The 16226-nt window shown below is 42.6% G+C and overlaps 1 protein-coding gene and 1 non-coding gene across 2 annotated transcripts in view; both read right to left on the bottom strand.

The window, feature by feature from the left end:
- The window catches only part of MTHFD1 (methylenetetrahydrofolate dehydrogenase, cyclohydrolase and formyltetrahydrofolate synthetase 1), a 54791-nt gene that overhangs the window by 31378 nt on the left and 7187 nt on the right, over positions 1 to 16226 (bottom strand). Inside the window, 8 exon segments of the mRNA XM_006102568.3 lie at positions 775 to 886; positions 1789 to 1925; positions 3821 to 3921; positions 4047 to 4183; positions 5519 to 5572; positions 5974 to 6002; positions 6005 to 6023; positions 13885 to 13969. Coding sequence (XP_006102630.1) covers positions 775 to 886; positions 1789 to 1925; positions 3821 to 3921; positions 4047 to 4183; positions 5519 to 5572; positions 5974 to 6002; positions 6005 to 6023; positions 13885 to 13969 — 674 coding nt within the window.
- Positions 2152 to 2283, bottom strand: LOC111823198. The gene has a single exon (XR_002826207.1). It is a non-coding gene; the product is annotated as a small nucleolar RNA SNORA9 (small nucleolar RNA).

Below are 16226 nucleotides of genomic sequence, written 5' to 3'. Positions count from 1 at the left end.
GACGGGCATGTGGTCCGTTTACAACAACTTAAGGTAGGCCTTTCACAAAGTGCATGTGAAGAGGCCGCAGAGGAGGCTGCCACTAGGACGGGGTTAAGGAGTCTGACGAGTCACATGAACGAGGAGGCTCATGGGCCCATGTCAAGGTGAATATGGCAAAAGCACACCGATGGATCTGAATGGGCATCAGACTGGTAAGAAATTCACAGCAGTCCATCCAGTTGAGAGGGTTACACTCAACGGTGACACTGAGGACAGAGAAGGGAGGAGAAAATCTAATATTTAAAAATAAATCCAATAAGGGGAATAATTGGGAGGGAAAAGAAAAGGTCCAGACCTGTGGGAAGGAAGAATGGTGACAACATAAACAAAAACAGGAGAGGCATGAATTAGGGAGAAGGATGCCAAGGACAGCTATGGATGTGCCTGTAAGGCTTTACCCTCTCAGCCTAGAAAAAGGAGGTCAAACCCCTTCTTTTTCTTGTAAAACCTCCCTCTTGCCCCCTGTGCAGTCTTCTCCCTGGACAAAGTCATCTCGGGAGCTGCACAGCAGCGGCTAAAACCACGGGTTCTGCCGTCAAGCTGGCCTGCCTGCCAGGAGCGACGTCCCATCTACTGACTGCAAGCACCCATGGGCGGGCCCATCACACTGAACCTCAGCACTTCAGCCTAAAACAGGACCAGGGATTCTCACTGAGGCTTCCCCTGATGACCTAGACGTCTTCCTCAGCCAGCCCTCCACCAGACCCACCTCCCTCCCCCAGCAACACTCACCTGGGACGTAGTTGATTCCACAGTCGATGACTATTGCCCCGGGTTTGATCCACTCCCCTTTCACCATTTCAGGCTGACCAACGGCAACCACCAGGATGTCACCTTTATTTACCTAAGGAGAGAGGATTCTGACTTTAGAAATTAAAAGCGAAACATAAAAAATCTAGACGTGGAAAGGACATTCCTTCCATCCCTGCAGGAGATTTTCACCGTCATCAGCTATTTTCTGCAGGCCACTCACTGACAGCTCTCTGGATGCTCTGCTCATTCCTATACGTGTCAAAAGCCCCCCTTTCAAAAGGTATTTTACCAAATGGGGAACTTGATAAGAACCCAAAGGAGCCACAGGCCTAGGATGATGTCCTGAATGAAAAATATCCAAAGACTGCTCCCTGTGAAATGTGGGAACTCCCACCTCCCGCAGAAGGCTGCTTGGCGACAATTGTCAGAGAAGGTGCCGGGCCTCTCTCCTGCTCTCTCCACATTTAAGAGACTGCACTGTCAACAGGATGTGTACAGACGAGAATCCCTGGGCTCAGGAATCTGAAGCAGGGGCAAGAACAAGCTGTGACAGTGTCATGGAACCTCTGTCCACACATTTCCCCCCGAAGCACCTTTATCTCCGAGGCCACCATTCTTAGCAGTTTGGGATCTGGCTGCCAGGAGTCAATCCCAGTTCTTACTCTGCCAACCCCTATCTGCCACAGAGGAGACTGGTACAGAAAGAATAGAGTCAGAACAAAATCTGCATAACCTTGGGCAAGTGCTCTGTGTGAATTCGTTTTTCCATCTTACAAAATGAGACAAGAATCACAGAACTGTTACAGAAGAATCATAGAATTGTTAGGATGAATGAGATAATGAGGTAAAGTACACGATAGCTTCTGGCACTTAAATGTTAGTTGTTCCCATTAAGTGAGAACACGCCACCACACACATGCACATGCACACAAATACACACACACACACACATCATCATCATCATCATCTTCCACTCCACGCTGGACCCCCTACCTCCTTGTCTAGATTGGCAGTCTTGGAGTGGCAGGTGGTCACTGTGGCGTGGTTCCACAGAAGCAAGTCATGCATGGGGGCACCGACTATTTTACTGCGCCCGATCACCACAGCATGCCTTCCGGCAATCTGCACCCCTGCAAGAAAAGCCAGCGTGCATCAGAGAACTGGGGGGAGCCGCCCTCCTTCGCATGTCACCTATGTGGGAAAATTCAGAACAAGTGCACAGAAACAGATTCAGAACACCAATAAGAAATCTTCCAAAAACACTCTTTCTTAGGAAATGATATTCTCAACTCCAGGGTTTTAGCTACAAATTGGTCCTGTACATGTTTCTGTCTTTCTTTTTTTTTTTTTTTTTGCGATTGTCTGAAATTTCTATAACCTTGCTCCGGATGCAGCAGGGCAAGGCCTCAAACCGTTCCAAAATGTTCTAGCAAGCACTATAGGAATGCACAGGGTCACCCCAGACCCAAGCACGCTGGAGGCTTGCAGCACTTTCTTGCTGTGGGTTTTTTGAGAGCTGCTTAAGCCAAGATACATTCATTCAGTCACCGGAGAGTGGGAAGAAAACCTACACTAAAGAAAAAAAAGAAACCGTGACATACAGCTAATAAACAGCCATATGGAAGAAGATATCAGATTCAACTCCGTGGAAAAAATAGTGATGACAAATAGGAGGCATGCAACGGGGTGGAGGGAAGTGAGGGCAATTAGATTAATACGTATTGGTGATTCTTTCCACCTTGGGTAAGAGTATTTATGCAGTTCCTCACCTAACTTTCTTTTGGCTTAGGGCCTGATCCATAGGGTTATTTGCTGGAAAGTGAAAAAGGGGAATTTAACTGTGGTAGAAAGCTTTCTTTTTGCCTACTCAGCACCCGTCCTTCTGGCACTATACCCATGTCCTTTTCTTGACTGACATACTCTCCTTAATAGAAATGGTCTGGGCGAGCACCCAACAGTGGATATGTGACCGTACTTCATCCCCTGGCCAATGAGATCCAATCCCATGACTGTTAGGCACAAGAATGGAACAAGGCTGGAGCTGCTCGGGGCCACCAAACGGAGTCTGAGAATGAGCTAGGAAAAGAGCAGAAATAAAGTACCGAAGACTCCACCTGAGCCCCCCTACCTAAGCTGTGGCTGAAGGGCTTAAGGCAGTTGGTGCTTAAGTTGTGCTTCTTGCAAAACATTAATTTTATCCAAAAAAGATAAGCTTCTATATAATGCTAACACCACAAACATCTAGAAGCAAAGCCCTCAAAGTCTGAAGTGTTTAAACTAATGGCAGCTTCACTAGCCGTTAGACTAGAGGAAGCAGAAGCCTGTAGCTGCTGGGGCTCATGGGATTGGTTTTTATCAAGTTGCAACAAACTGCTAAATAGGCTGCAGAATATAAACTTAGTGGTGGGACTGAACAGCCATAGCTGTCACAGGCTTATCGTTTGACCTTTTCTCACTAACCACAGAACATTTTCTTTTACACAGGCCAGCACTTTCCACTTCAAACTTCTGATCCACTTCCTCTACACAGGACACACTTCCTCGTAAAAAAATAAGCTCTGCTAAAGGATTTGTGATGAAATCAAAAAACCAAGATGCTCCTTAGGTGATGAGGTAATATAGCCAGTTGTTCAGAGATGGTTTCCAGACATTGGTCTAGGTGCCCACTGGGGAGGTGGGGACTTTTCACATTGTACCCCTACATAGTATCTTAATTCTTACTACCACAGAGCCCTCCGCCCCCCCCCCCCATACACACACACACACACAAATTTCTTTGAACTTGGCTCTGCTGCCTCTTGGACAAATTACTCAATCTTTCTGAGCCTGTTTTCTCAGCTTTTGAACAATGAGAGTACCCATTTCATAGGCTTGTTGAGAATACTGAGGATTTAGGTAAAGCCCCCTAGCAGATCGGTCCTCGTGCCGATCAAGTCCATTTATGCAGGGCCCACATGAACCTCCTCTGTACCTGCACATGTCAAGGCCAGGCTCTAAGAAACGGTGCTTTGCTTTTGGTTTTTACCTGTCCCTTTGATGAGTTCCAGGCATCCTTTAGGTGTACAAGGGATGAAACAGTCATTTAGGTCACCTCTAGCAAGTTTTCCAGCACTGATGTTAGTCAATCTAAAACAGTGAAAGCAATGAAGGGGGAAATAAAGGTAATTTAGGTGTTTTTACTCTTTAGAAGCAAATATATTATTTATATTTGGAACCATGCAATGTGATGTAGAAAGTTAAGCCACACTCACCCATCTACATCCTTTTCAGGTGCAATAGCATTGACCACTGCTTCAGTGTTAATGGGATTCTCTGAATCTAAAGGTAGCTGCACGATGAACCCATGTATGGTGTGGTCTTCATTCAAAGACGTAATGTACTTTAATACCTAAAAACAATACCACATACAATCTGTGTGTCACACAGAAATCAAAGGGTGGAGAAACACTTTCCAAGTCAAAAGGAAGGTTGTCCCATTGCCCCCTAAGAGTTTAATTGTAATCATCTCAAAATGTACCTCCTGTTGCCCTGGCTGGTTTGGCTCAGTGGATAGAGCGTCGGCCTGCGGACTGAAGGGTCCCGGGTTCAATTCCGGTCAGGGGCATGTACCTTGGTTGCGGGCACAACCCCAGTAGGGGGTGTGCAGGAGGCAACTGATCGATGTTTCTCTCTCATCGATGTTTCTCTCTCATCGATGTTTCTAACTCTCTATCTCCTCTCTGTAAAAAATCAATAAAATGTTTTGTTTTGTTTTTTTAAAAAATGTACCTCCTCTTGAATCCTGAGAGAATTCTACTTTACCACAGAATATAGTCACCAGGGGTCTGGTAAGAAACCCATCAAAGAACTAAGAACTTCAACAATAATACCCAGTCACCGTGGTCTAAATCAAGATTTCTGTGATAACAGAAATGTTCTCTATTACACAACTTACAATACAATAGTGGTTACTGAATACTTGAAATGTGGCTAATACAACTGAAGAACTGAATTTTAAAATTTTCTTTCATTTTAATTAAATGGCCACAGGGGGCTAGTGGCTACCCTATTGGACACTGCAGATACAGAACATTTCCATGGCTTCAGAAATTTCTTCTAACCTCTTGCCCCTTCAGTTAACCCACTATCTACAAGCAACCACAGTTCTGATTTTAATCACAGACTTATTCTTTTAAAAAAATGCTTTTATTGATTTCAGAGAGGAAGGGAGAGGGAGAGAGAAATAGAAACATCAATGATGAGAATCATTGATTGGTTGCCTCCTGCATGCCCCCTACTGGGGATCAAGCCCGGAACCCAGGCATGTGCCCTTACCAGGGAATTAAACCGTGACCTCCTGGTTCATAGGTCGATGCTCAACCACTGAGCCACACCGGCTGGGCTGTTCTGCTTATTCTGGAGCATCACATAAATGAAATGCACATTTGGTTTTTAAGATGCATATAACTACAGGCAAGGGGTCATTTTTTAATCAACACTGCAGGTGATTTGGAAACAAATGCTGCTGCAATCACACTCTGAGTACCAAACATTCACACCCTAGCTCTGCACCATTTACTCCATAGGTATTTTCAAAGATTTTCTGGAGGCAGAGTCTGTGGAGAAAGAATTACCTGGAGGTCTTCTGTACGCTGAATGTATCAATCCCTAAAGTTCTATTAAACCAAAACCAGAGAGGAAAGCCTTCAGCTGCCCTCTTCACACTCAGTTCCTAAAAGCTCACCTCAGCTTCTGTGGCCGTTCTTGATAACTTAATGTGAGTGGCTTTGATCCCAATCTGCAAAAATGAACATTTAAAAGAGGTGTTCAGCAAGAGAACTTGAGACATACAGATATGACTACAACAAACCACGCGGTGTTTTAATCATTTCACCCTATGTTCTGAAAAATCAGCCTCTCATTTTGACCCACTCATCATTCACTTAATTGTCATCACTGCACTTCAGCAATTTCATGTCCACTATTCCTGCTCGTTGGGAAGCAGGCAGATCACTGATTAGAAAATATTCAAGGGTAAACCAGAGGCTGCAGCTCTAGGTCACCCATTTCTGACTTGCAACATAAATGAGAGTCTGCTGTGGGCGAGAAAAGGTTTTATGGGGAGGCGCCCCAAGGGCAAGGGTAGCAGGCAGGACCTGGGGTGAGGTGGGGGTGACGACACTGCTGTTCTCGCCTCACCTCTTCTGCAGCCTTCAGCTTCACATTTTGGAATCATCTCTGTTGCCAACCTAGAATAATAAATACATGCAAATCAGACGATCAGTGATCAGGAAAGTCAAGGTGTACAGAAAAACTCTTGTTGCAGAGAACTCTAACAGGAGAATCAGGAGAAGGTCGGGGCAGGTTGGAGATGTGGACACAGGTGGGATTAGGGATCCCTCCCCAAACAAGGCCAAAAGAAAAGAAAAAGCAGGGGACGTCTGTATCTGCCTTGAAAATTAGGCCAGGGTGCTGCAGGCCTGCCTAAAGCGTAGAATTTCTGCCGACATTGAGAGAGACAGGGCTGGGGGACTGTCATCAGGAAGAGAAACGATACAGCTGAGATAGGAACACCCAGAGGGCACATTCTGCTTCCTCTCCCTCACTCCCAAGGGCAGTGGAGAGCTCTCATGCCCACACAAGAGAAGAAAACCAGCCAGGGTGGACTATTCCTACCTTCCACAGAGCAGACACCTGTGCGAGGCAAAGGGCAGTCTGCTGGCCCCAAGACAAAGAAGCAGCCAAATCCTTTGAACCACTGTGCTAGGTCTCACCATGTTCCTTCTACTGGTATTTACTTCATCACGATCATATTTATAGGTTTTCCCTGTAACCGTTTATCTGTAAAATTTTATTTTACAAATAGTTTTCCATGTTCCAGTGGTTGACAATTGTCCTTTTCAAGGTTGAAATAGACGCTCAGGGTGAAATGCTATAAATTTGGCTTCAGCCAAAATAAAGAGGGAAAAATAGTAGGTCCATCAATATTGACGCAAGACTCCTTTTAACAGGACAACCGCGGAGAAAGAAGCTGGCCTTAGTGACAGAGTATTTCCAGTCCCTGTCATGTTGATGCTACAATGGGAAGCTCCCCCCACCCAAGGCCCACCGATCATTGTCTCACTCTTAGCTTCTGTTGTTCTGTACACACAGATCTGTTTTGCCAATGCCAATTTGAATTTCATCTTTTGAAAGATAAGTCTGCTGAGGGAAATGTAATTTTTTTAATGGCTTATTTGAATCTAACCTGCTTCCTGTGGGGGCTTCCCTAGAATTTTAGTGCCTCACATATTTTTTCCTTTGGCCATTTTCTATACATTCTTTGCCCCTAGCATCCAACCTTCATTGACTGAGTTACCAGATTTAATGCACTGACTTTTAGATCAAAGTAGGAAAGAAGATGGTCCTAAATACAGAGTATTTTTTTACATTTTCATTAATATTTATAACTACAATTCATTATTTAGACTTAACTCTGAGTTTAAATCCACTGCCTGTCCTTTTAAAATTATAATTTCTCTCTATTGCAGTTTACTTTCACTCATCTCTCAGGTAGCTGACACGCAACTGTAAGTCACTTTTCCATGAAAGGTATGTAGGCATTTTTGAGTCTCTCTGTATCTGAAAATATCATTTTGCTATTTTTGCACTTGAAGGATCCACTTGGCTGAATTTGCTGTCAAATCATTTTCCTTCAGAAACGTAGTAATTTTTTTTTGCTGTTGTTGTTCCATTATAGGAACTGTTTTCTGTCTAAATGTTTCAGAAAGAATTTTTCTAAACCTCCATTTTATTTTTTTGAATATACTTTTATTGATTTCAGAGAGGAAGGGAGAGGGAGAGAGAGAAACAGCAATGATGAGAATCATTGATGGGCTGCCTCCTGCACAGCCCCTACTGGGGATCAAGCCTGCAACCCAGGCGGATGGCCTTGACCAGAATTGAACCCATGACCCTTCAGCCCACAGGCTGACGCTCTACCCACTGAGCCAAGCCGGCTAGGGCAAAACTGCCACTCATTTTAAAAAGAAAGCTTAACAGTTACAGTTATGAGCATATGTCAAAGTTTCGTTGTAATCCTAATGCAGTGACGGTGAACCTTTTGAGCTCGGTGTGTCAGCATTTTGAAAAACCCTAACTTAACTCTGGTGCCGTGTCACATATAGAAATTTTTTGATATTTGCAACCATAGTAAAACAAAGATTTATATTTTTGATATTTATTTTATATATTTAAATGCCATTTAACAAAGAAAAATCAACCAAAAAAATGAGTTCGCGTGTCACCTCTGACACGCATGTCATAGGTTCGCCATCACTGTCCTAATGCAAAGCAAAAGACCTCTTAGAAGCCAATTCAAAGACTCACTCTCAGGACAGGAAAACGGTTATACAATCATCCTAGACTCGATGCAAAAAGGTTTATGAAGAACAGTAGATTCGTGACTGTCAATCAAGTGGGTGGGTGGAAGACTGGTTCCCCAGAACAAATCTTAAATCCATTAGAGTTTATCAAGAAAATCACTTAAGCATTTTATCAGAATGCTAATTTCTTTTCAGAAGGAGGTGAATTACATTATTGAAGAAAGTCCTTGCCCAGAACAAGTTAGGAACATTTTTTTTTAAACAACAGGAGTCTGCAAACTGTTCTGGAAGAAGCCAGACGGTATATATTTAGGGTTTTTCAGGCCATGTATTGTCACACATTTTGCTTCTTTTTTTAACACTTTACAACCTGAACAGCATTTGGACTTGGGCCCCTGTTTTATAACATAAAATAACTTGGGTATTGGTCTACTCACTAATTTTTCTTTCTGCTTCAAGAGATATTCAGGTCAGGTGAATTAATTAATTTTATTGTTTCATTAATTTTATTGTTTTGTCCTTGTCCTTTGTGAGGACTGAATGAGTTGCCATGAGCAAAGCACTCTGAATAGTCCTGGTAGGAAGCAAGTGTTAGTTCTTATATTATTAATGACTAGAGGCCCGATGCACGAAATTCGTGCAAGGGGCTCGGCCCTCGCAGCCATGGATGTTTACCTCAGCCCTCACAGCCCCAGCTTTGTCCGGAAGGTTGTCCAGAAGGACATCCGGAAGGTTGTTTGGCTGTCCAGTCTAATTAGCATATTATGCTTTTCTTATTATAAAGTATTTTATATGCTACGGGGATGGAATACAACCTCATTTGTATCTCTGAGAATGAAAAGTCATAATTTCTTTTAAATATTCAGTTATTTGGGAAGTTAACAGTCTATTATGTTTTTTAAAAATTCCAACTTTTAGGTACATATACCCCCGCCAGATCATGAATATCCTTGACTGCAATGCTAAGAAATTAGGAAAACAAAGGGGAAAAGGAAATGGTTTTTGGAGATAGATCTGGGTACACATCCCAGACTCGGTCCCTTGCAGACCGTGGCTTCGGAAAAGCTTCCCAAGATCCCTGCGCATCAGTTACTGTGATAAGGAGGCAGTGCCCAACCTGCAGGGCTAGTACCAATATACACAAATCCCTGAATGTCAGCAGACACTATGAAGCAGTACTGTTTTTCCTTCCGGAGGGATGGGAGTGGGTGTGGATGGGTGGGTGGTGATCAGATTTGTATTTTGACAAGGGCAGCAAAGGACTGGAAGCATCCAGATCAGAAACTTGAAACCTGTAAGCGCCAGACTGCAGTGGCCCCAGGGGGTGGAGCAGCACAAATCAAAACAAGGAACAGATTCCAAGAGCTTAGGAGAGGCAGGCTCAATAGCACCATAACCCCAAGGGGATGTGTGGAGTGAGGGAGATCCTAGAGGTGATCTCAGGTTTCTGGTTTGCAGGTGTGGGAAGATGGTGGTGCCAGGTCACCAGGATGGAAAAAAAATGAGAGGTCGAGGCAGCAGAGATGTGATTATGTGAAAATAAACAGAAAGCTCATTGAAAGTGGAGTTGGGAGGCTGGAAGAGAGAACGCTCACACACATCACTCAAAGCACACGACTGACCCCAGCAGGAAGAGATGGACCGTGCACCTCTCACAGGAAGTGGTATAACTTGACTACCTCAGCAGGAAGAAAGGGTTCCACCTTAACAGCTCAGCCAATGGGAGGCTGCCACAGCTCAGCCAATGAAAAGTCACCAGACCCTGACCTTCCAGTTTCCTCCAGTGGATTCTTCCTTTACAGCAGCCCCTCCCAAGTCCCCAAAAGAGCTTCTGCTCTCCTTTGTTTCTCTGGACTTGCACGTGGTGCACTTTAGACTGCATGTCCTGAATTACAACTGTTTGTTGTTCCCGAATAAACCCATTTTGCTAGAGAAATATTAGCTATTTGTTTAAGGCCAACAATTACAACATAGTATGTGTAGGTCTTGCATCATGGAAAGATGCTAACTCTGGTGCTAAAGTGCAAGATTAAAATATTCTACCACTGTTTTATTGGCGAGGACAGAGAAGACAAAGCTGTAGAAAACTGTTCATGTAAACAAAAACACTTGCAATCAATAAATTTAAAATATGAGTTTAGAAATCAATCTTTAAAACAGGCCCTGGCCGGTTTGGCTCAGTGGATAGAGCGTCGGCCTGCGGACTGAAGGGTCCCAGGTTCAATTCCGGTCAAGGGCATGTATCTGGGTTGCAGGCACATCCCCAGTAGGGAGTGTGCAGGAGGCAGCTGATTGATGTTTCTCTCTCATCGATGTTTCTAACTCTCTATCCCTCTCCCTTCCTCTCTGTAAAAAAATCAATAAAATATATTTTTTTAAAAAACAGGAGGAAAAAAAACAATATTGCTAAGGAAAGGGGTAAAGAAACAGATTTCTAGTTTATGACATTTACTCTTTCTACAACAAACAACTCATAGGCATGAGCCAAGAAATAACTGATCCCCCACATGTACCGAGTATATACCCACAACATATACCTTTGATTCTTAGTAATTTGCAAAAAGAGAAATATCCACCACAGGAGAGAACACACCAGGCAGAACAGGCCTTCTGTGTTTTTCTTCTCAGCTAAGGCCTCTTAATAAATTTAACAAAAATGGGGGAAATATTTAAGTACTATTCACTCTGAAATTCTTGATGAACACTGGACAGAAACTTAGCAAGGGAGATGAGAGAGAATCACTGATCGGCTGCCTCCTGTATGCCCCCACTGGGGATTGAGCCCGAAACCCAGGCATGTGCCCTGACCGGGAATCTGACTGTGACCTCCTGGTTCATAGGTCGATGCTCAACCACTGAGCCATGCTGGTTGGGCTTAATTGATATTTTTTAGAGAGAGAGAGAAAGGTAGGGAGGGAAAGAGAGCCAGACATCAATTCGTTGTTCCACTTATTTATGCATTCATTGGTTGAATCTTGTATGTGCCCTGACTGGGGATCAAACCCACAACCTTGGCGTATCAGAACGACGCTCTAACAGAGCTACCTGGAAGCAGGTTTTTCTGAAGGGAATTTCAAATGAAAGCTATCAGTTTCCTGTCACCCAAATCAACCCTTCAAAACATTCTTTGTACAGTTGTCTATATAACAGATATTTATTGAAGGCCTCCCACTGGATGAATCTGGAGCTCAGGCAAGAAAATGTGGACAGAGGTCTAAATTAGGATGTATTCTCCCATGTAACCATGAGACTGAGTGAGCTCACTTGGAGAAAGAACAAGATGAAAAAGTGGTTGAAAACTATGCCTTGAGGTATTCAAATGTTCTAGGTGAGATGAGGAAGAAACAGGAGATTTGAATTCCTCAGAGAGATGAGAAACAAGCAAAAAAGATTAGAAGAAAGGGAAATAAGTGATGTCCCAGAAAGCCAGAGTCCAGACTCAGAAGAGATCCAGGGTGTATAAGTTACTGGCCTACTGCTGATATTCAGAGCCAGGTGAAATTGCCTAGGGCAGCAATATTCAACCTGTGTGCCGCAAGAATTTTTAAAGCGTGCAATGCCTGACTATTTAGTCAGAGGCACTGACCTCTTATCTCTTAGATTGTCAAAAACCAACAGCCGACACAAAAATAGCTGTCTGGTGTGAATGAGTCAAAATTATACCTTTTTTCTTTTTTTGTCAGGTCAACAAAAAATACATTTTTTGGCGTGCCACAGAATTTTAGTAATTAGTTTGTTTGCCATGAGGTGCAAAAAGGTTGGAAATTGCTGGCCTGGGGCAATGGTCCACACATTCCTGTGACAATCCCAAGACCTTTCAGACCTGTTGAGTGCCAAACGATTTTCATAATGACACGACAATGTCACTTGCTTTTTTCACTGTATTGCCATTTATATTGAGGCTGCACAAGTAATGGTGAATGAGTAAGACGGCTGGTGACTTCACTGCCATCCATGCTCAGGAAAAACTGATGCCAGTGGCACTTACAGGTGCCCGGGTGAAGCAGTGAGAGCCATTCGTGTTATTAAACCTGGACCCTGAGAACCGACCTTTTTAGTACCCTGTGTAGGGAACTGGGAAGCACTCATCGAGCACTTCCGCTGCATACCAAAGTACACTGGCTGGCGGCAGAAGCACTGGGCTGTTTTGCCTTGCAAGCTGAGCCAGCTGCATTTTTAAATGGAACACCATCTTGACTTGAAAGAAGAACTGACAAACAATATTATTCAGCTTTGAATATTTGGCAATATTTTCTCAACAGTGGACAAAGTTAGCCTGCTACTTCAAGGAAAATAACGAATTGTATTTGTTGGCCAATGATAACATTTGAGTTTCCAAGCAAAAAATCGGAATTTTTAAATTCACTCCTGTGAGCTTGACTTCTCAATACTTAAAGTCTTTTCAGACGAGTTCATTGGTAATATTAATGATCATAATTTTTTTATGCCAGATCAATGTGTTAACATTTGGAAGATCTGCATAATCCAGTGAACTATTATTTTCCAAATGAGGAATGAAGGACATAACAAAACTATGCATGGGGTACATTTTCTTTCAAACTCCAACACAGATTTCGATGCAACAAAGTATGAAAGTTCAAAGATAAGGTTCAGATTACACATTGTAACTAACCTTTAAAAACTCTGCTTATTGAATCCTGGTATATTCACAATTATCTGGAAAGACTATTTTAAAAAGCCTTCCCTTTCACATCTTTATAAGAAAAACCAGAGGCCTGGTGGACAAAATTCGTGCACGGAGGGGTGGGGGGGGTGTCTCTCAACTCAGCCTGCACCCTATCACAATCCAGGACCCCTAGGGGGATGTCCAACTCCGGTTTAGGCCCTATCCCATAGGAATCCCTGAAGGGATCAGGCCTAAACCGGCAGTCAGACATCCCCCTTGCAATCCGGGACCGCTGGCTCATACATTTCAATCACACTAGCATATAGCAAGAGACTGAGTGCAGATGCGATGGGAATCCCACTGTCTTCCATTAGGCCAGACTGTAAAGGGTTTTGCAAAAAATGTAAAATACTGCCCCTCTTCTCACTAAATTTTGTTTTCTACAAGTTTTCTCATTAAAATGTTACTTATGCTAACATATAATGATCTTCCCATTGGGCATTTTTACGTGTAAATATTTTTTAAGCCTCTCATTTTTAATTTCTAATACAGTAAATATCAATGGATAAATCAACATAAAAGAAAAGCTCCTTAAAAAAAAAGTTCCTAAAGGTCTTCAATTTTTCAAAGCATCAAGGGATTCTAAGACCAAATCTCAAGAGACACTGGACTAGGGGAAGGGTGCCCACAGAGAACAGCAGAGGGCCAGGGCATGCCAACATTTAGAAGCTGAGCTGAAGAGGAACCTGCAAGGAGAAATTGCAAAGGACTAAGGCAGCGGTTCTCAACCTATGGGTCGCAACCTCTTTGGTGGTCGAACGACCCTTTCACAGGGGTCGCCTAAGACCATCCTGCATATCACATATTTACATTACGATTCATAACAGTAGCAACATTACAGTTACGAAGTAGCAACGAAAATAATTTTATGGTTGGGTCACAACATGAGGAACTGTATTTAAAGGGCCAGAAGGTTGAGAACCACTGCTCTAAGGTTTCACAGAAGCCACCCCCTTCCCAATAAATAAAAAATGGGGAGAGACTGAAGTTCTTGTTGTCTTAAGTGCTACTGAGAGACTGAGTAAGGAGGTTATTGGTGGAAATGCACTGCCATGATACCTGCAATATCGCCAGGCCTGGTGTGAAACCAGGTACCTGCTCCTTCATCTGAGTGACCTGGCTCTTCAGTTGCTCCCTTATTTGCCTAGAGAAAAAGGAAAGGTTGGAGTTAACACAATGTTTCAAGCAAAAAATGATGTGGATTACTATATGTATTTCTCTTTTAAATTAAAAACAGAAGAGTCATTAACAGGTATAATATGTACTGCCCATCAATTTTCCAGGCTTCAAATAGTCATGAATCTTTTCTTCTTTTTTTTTTTGTTGTTGTTAATCCTCAACTGAGGATATTTTTTCCATTGATTCTTAGAGAGAGTGGAAGAGAGGGAAAGCGACAGAGAGAAACATCAATGTGAGAGACACACCAGTTGGGTGCCTCCCACATAGGCCCAACCAGGGCCAGGAATTGAGCCTGAAGCCAATGTATGTGACCTTGACTGCAATCGAACCCAGGACCCTTCAGTCTGCTTGCTGATGCTCTAACCACTGAGCAACCGGCTAGGGCGACATGGATCATTTCTAACTTCTATTGATACTGACTGGGTCATGTAGTATGGGGACAGTTTAAAACATATTAGTTATGGCATTCAAGACAACACAGTGAACAAATGAAAACTTGGCCCAACACTTCTGGAAGGCTGCTAATCCTCATATTTCTTCATTGTTTCTAGTCACCAAGTGCTATATGAAAAATTTTGCAGGAAGGAACTTTAGCTCACACCTGCTCAACCTACCATAGTACAATAATCACAGGGTATCCACATAAGGCTGAATGATAGTAAATCCCACTGAAATTCAATATGAATTTACAAATTATATTCTAGCCCTGGCTAGGTAGCTCAGTTAGTTAGAGCATCATCCTAATACGCCAAGGTTGGGGGTTCGATCCTTGGTCAGGGCACATACAAGGGTCAACCAATGAATGCATAAATAAGTGGAACAACAAATCAATGTTCCTCTTTCTCTCTCAATAAAAATTTAAAAAATTATACTCTAATTCACAGAAGGATTTTCCTTACAAAAGTATTTAACACAAGGTTGAAAGTATAATCTGATCTGAAACAATGATAAATTAGCTTATCAACACAAAACTTCTCAACAATACAACAAATAGGACATCAAGTATATTAAATTACATCCATAAGTAAGTAGTCAAAATAGTCCTTGCCCAGTTTGACACAGTCATGAACATAACAAGATCTGTCTATGTCAGGGGTGGGCAACCCCTGGCACGCGTGCCAAACATGGCACGCCAGTAACTTTTGCTGGCACGCAAAACCCTCTCTTATAATCTTCCATTTACAATTTTTTTCTTAATATCCAGGTCTGGGTTGATGGTGGCTTGGAATATGGTATCAATGTTAGGCTGGCAAGAAGTGGTTGGATTTTAGACATATTAATATGAAGCACAGAGAAAACATTGGAGCTACAGATGACTCTGAGGTTTTGGGGTTGTGAAATGAGCTGGAAAGACTGACAATTACAAACATTTTACAGAGCAGATTTCATACTGATACGGTACATTTATTTATCTAATCTCATAAGGATTCTAGAATAAGTGAGCATTGAGACCTGAAAAAGGAAGTGTAGAGAAAATTAAAAATAATACTTTTCCCCAGCAGGTAGCAAGCTATGGGAACCCAGTTCTACAAAGTGGTATAGGTGGAAAATGTGTCAGCCCAGAATGTTAAGAACAAAGAACAAAATGTTCTGTATTTTCTATGCTATCATTTAAGTGGGTCTCAGTTTGCAATATTTTTTCTAAAAAAGATTATAGCTTCAGATCAGTTACACTGACTTCCTGAAACTTTTCCTAAGAAGCAGAATTGTTGGGTAGAGCCCAGGTTCGATTCCGGTCAAGGGCACATGCTCGGGTTGCAGGCTTGATCCCCAGTGTGTGTGTGTGTGGGGTGTGTGTGTGTGTGTGGGGGTGTGTGTGTGCAGGAGGCAGCTGATCAGTGATTCCCTCTCATCATTGATGTTTCTATCTCTCTGTCCCTCTCCCTTCCTATCTGAAATCAATAAAAATATATTTTTTTAAAAAGCAGGATTGTTTTTGAAATTGTATTAGCAGGGATATTCTCCCCACTAGAAAGATTTATTTAAAAGCTAACATTTAGGCCTTGTTATGAGACATGACCAGAATAGCAATAAGAGGAATTTAGAAATGCACAATCAGCAAGAACTAAGTCGATAGCTCCAAACACTAAAGCAACAAGTGGAAAGTTTTCAGCTCTGGTGAGAAAAAAGAAAAAAAAGACAGTGGTAATTGGGTCTCTGTAAGTCTCTTAAAAATATCTTCCCTGTTTTAATTTCCTGGGTAGGCCACTAGCTGAAGAACC

Source organism: Myotis lucifugus, unplaced genomic scaffold, assembly GCF_000147115.1.
Source record: "Myotis lucifugus unplaced genomic scaffold, Myoluc2.0 scaffold_419, whole genome shotgun sequence".
Lineage (NCBI taxonomy): Eukaryota > Metazoa > Chordata > Mammalia > Chiroptera > Vespertilionidae > Myotis > Myotis lucifugus.
The sequence above is the reverse complement of the archived record's forward strand: the minus strand, read 5'-3'. Positions and strand labels throughout refer to the sequence as shown.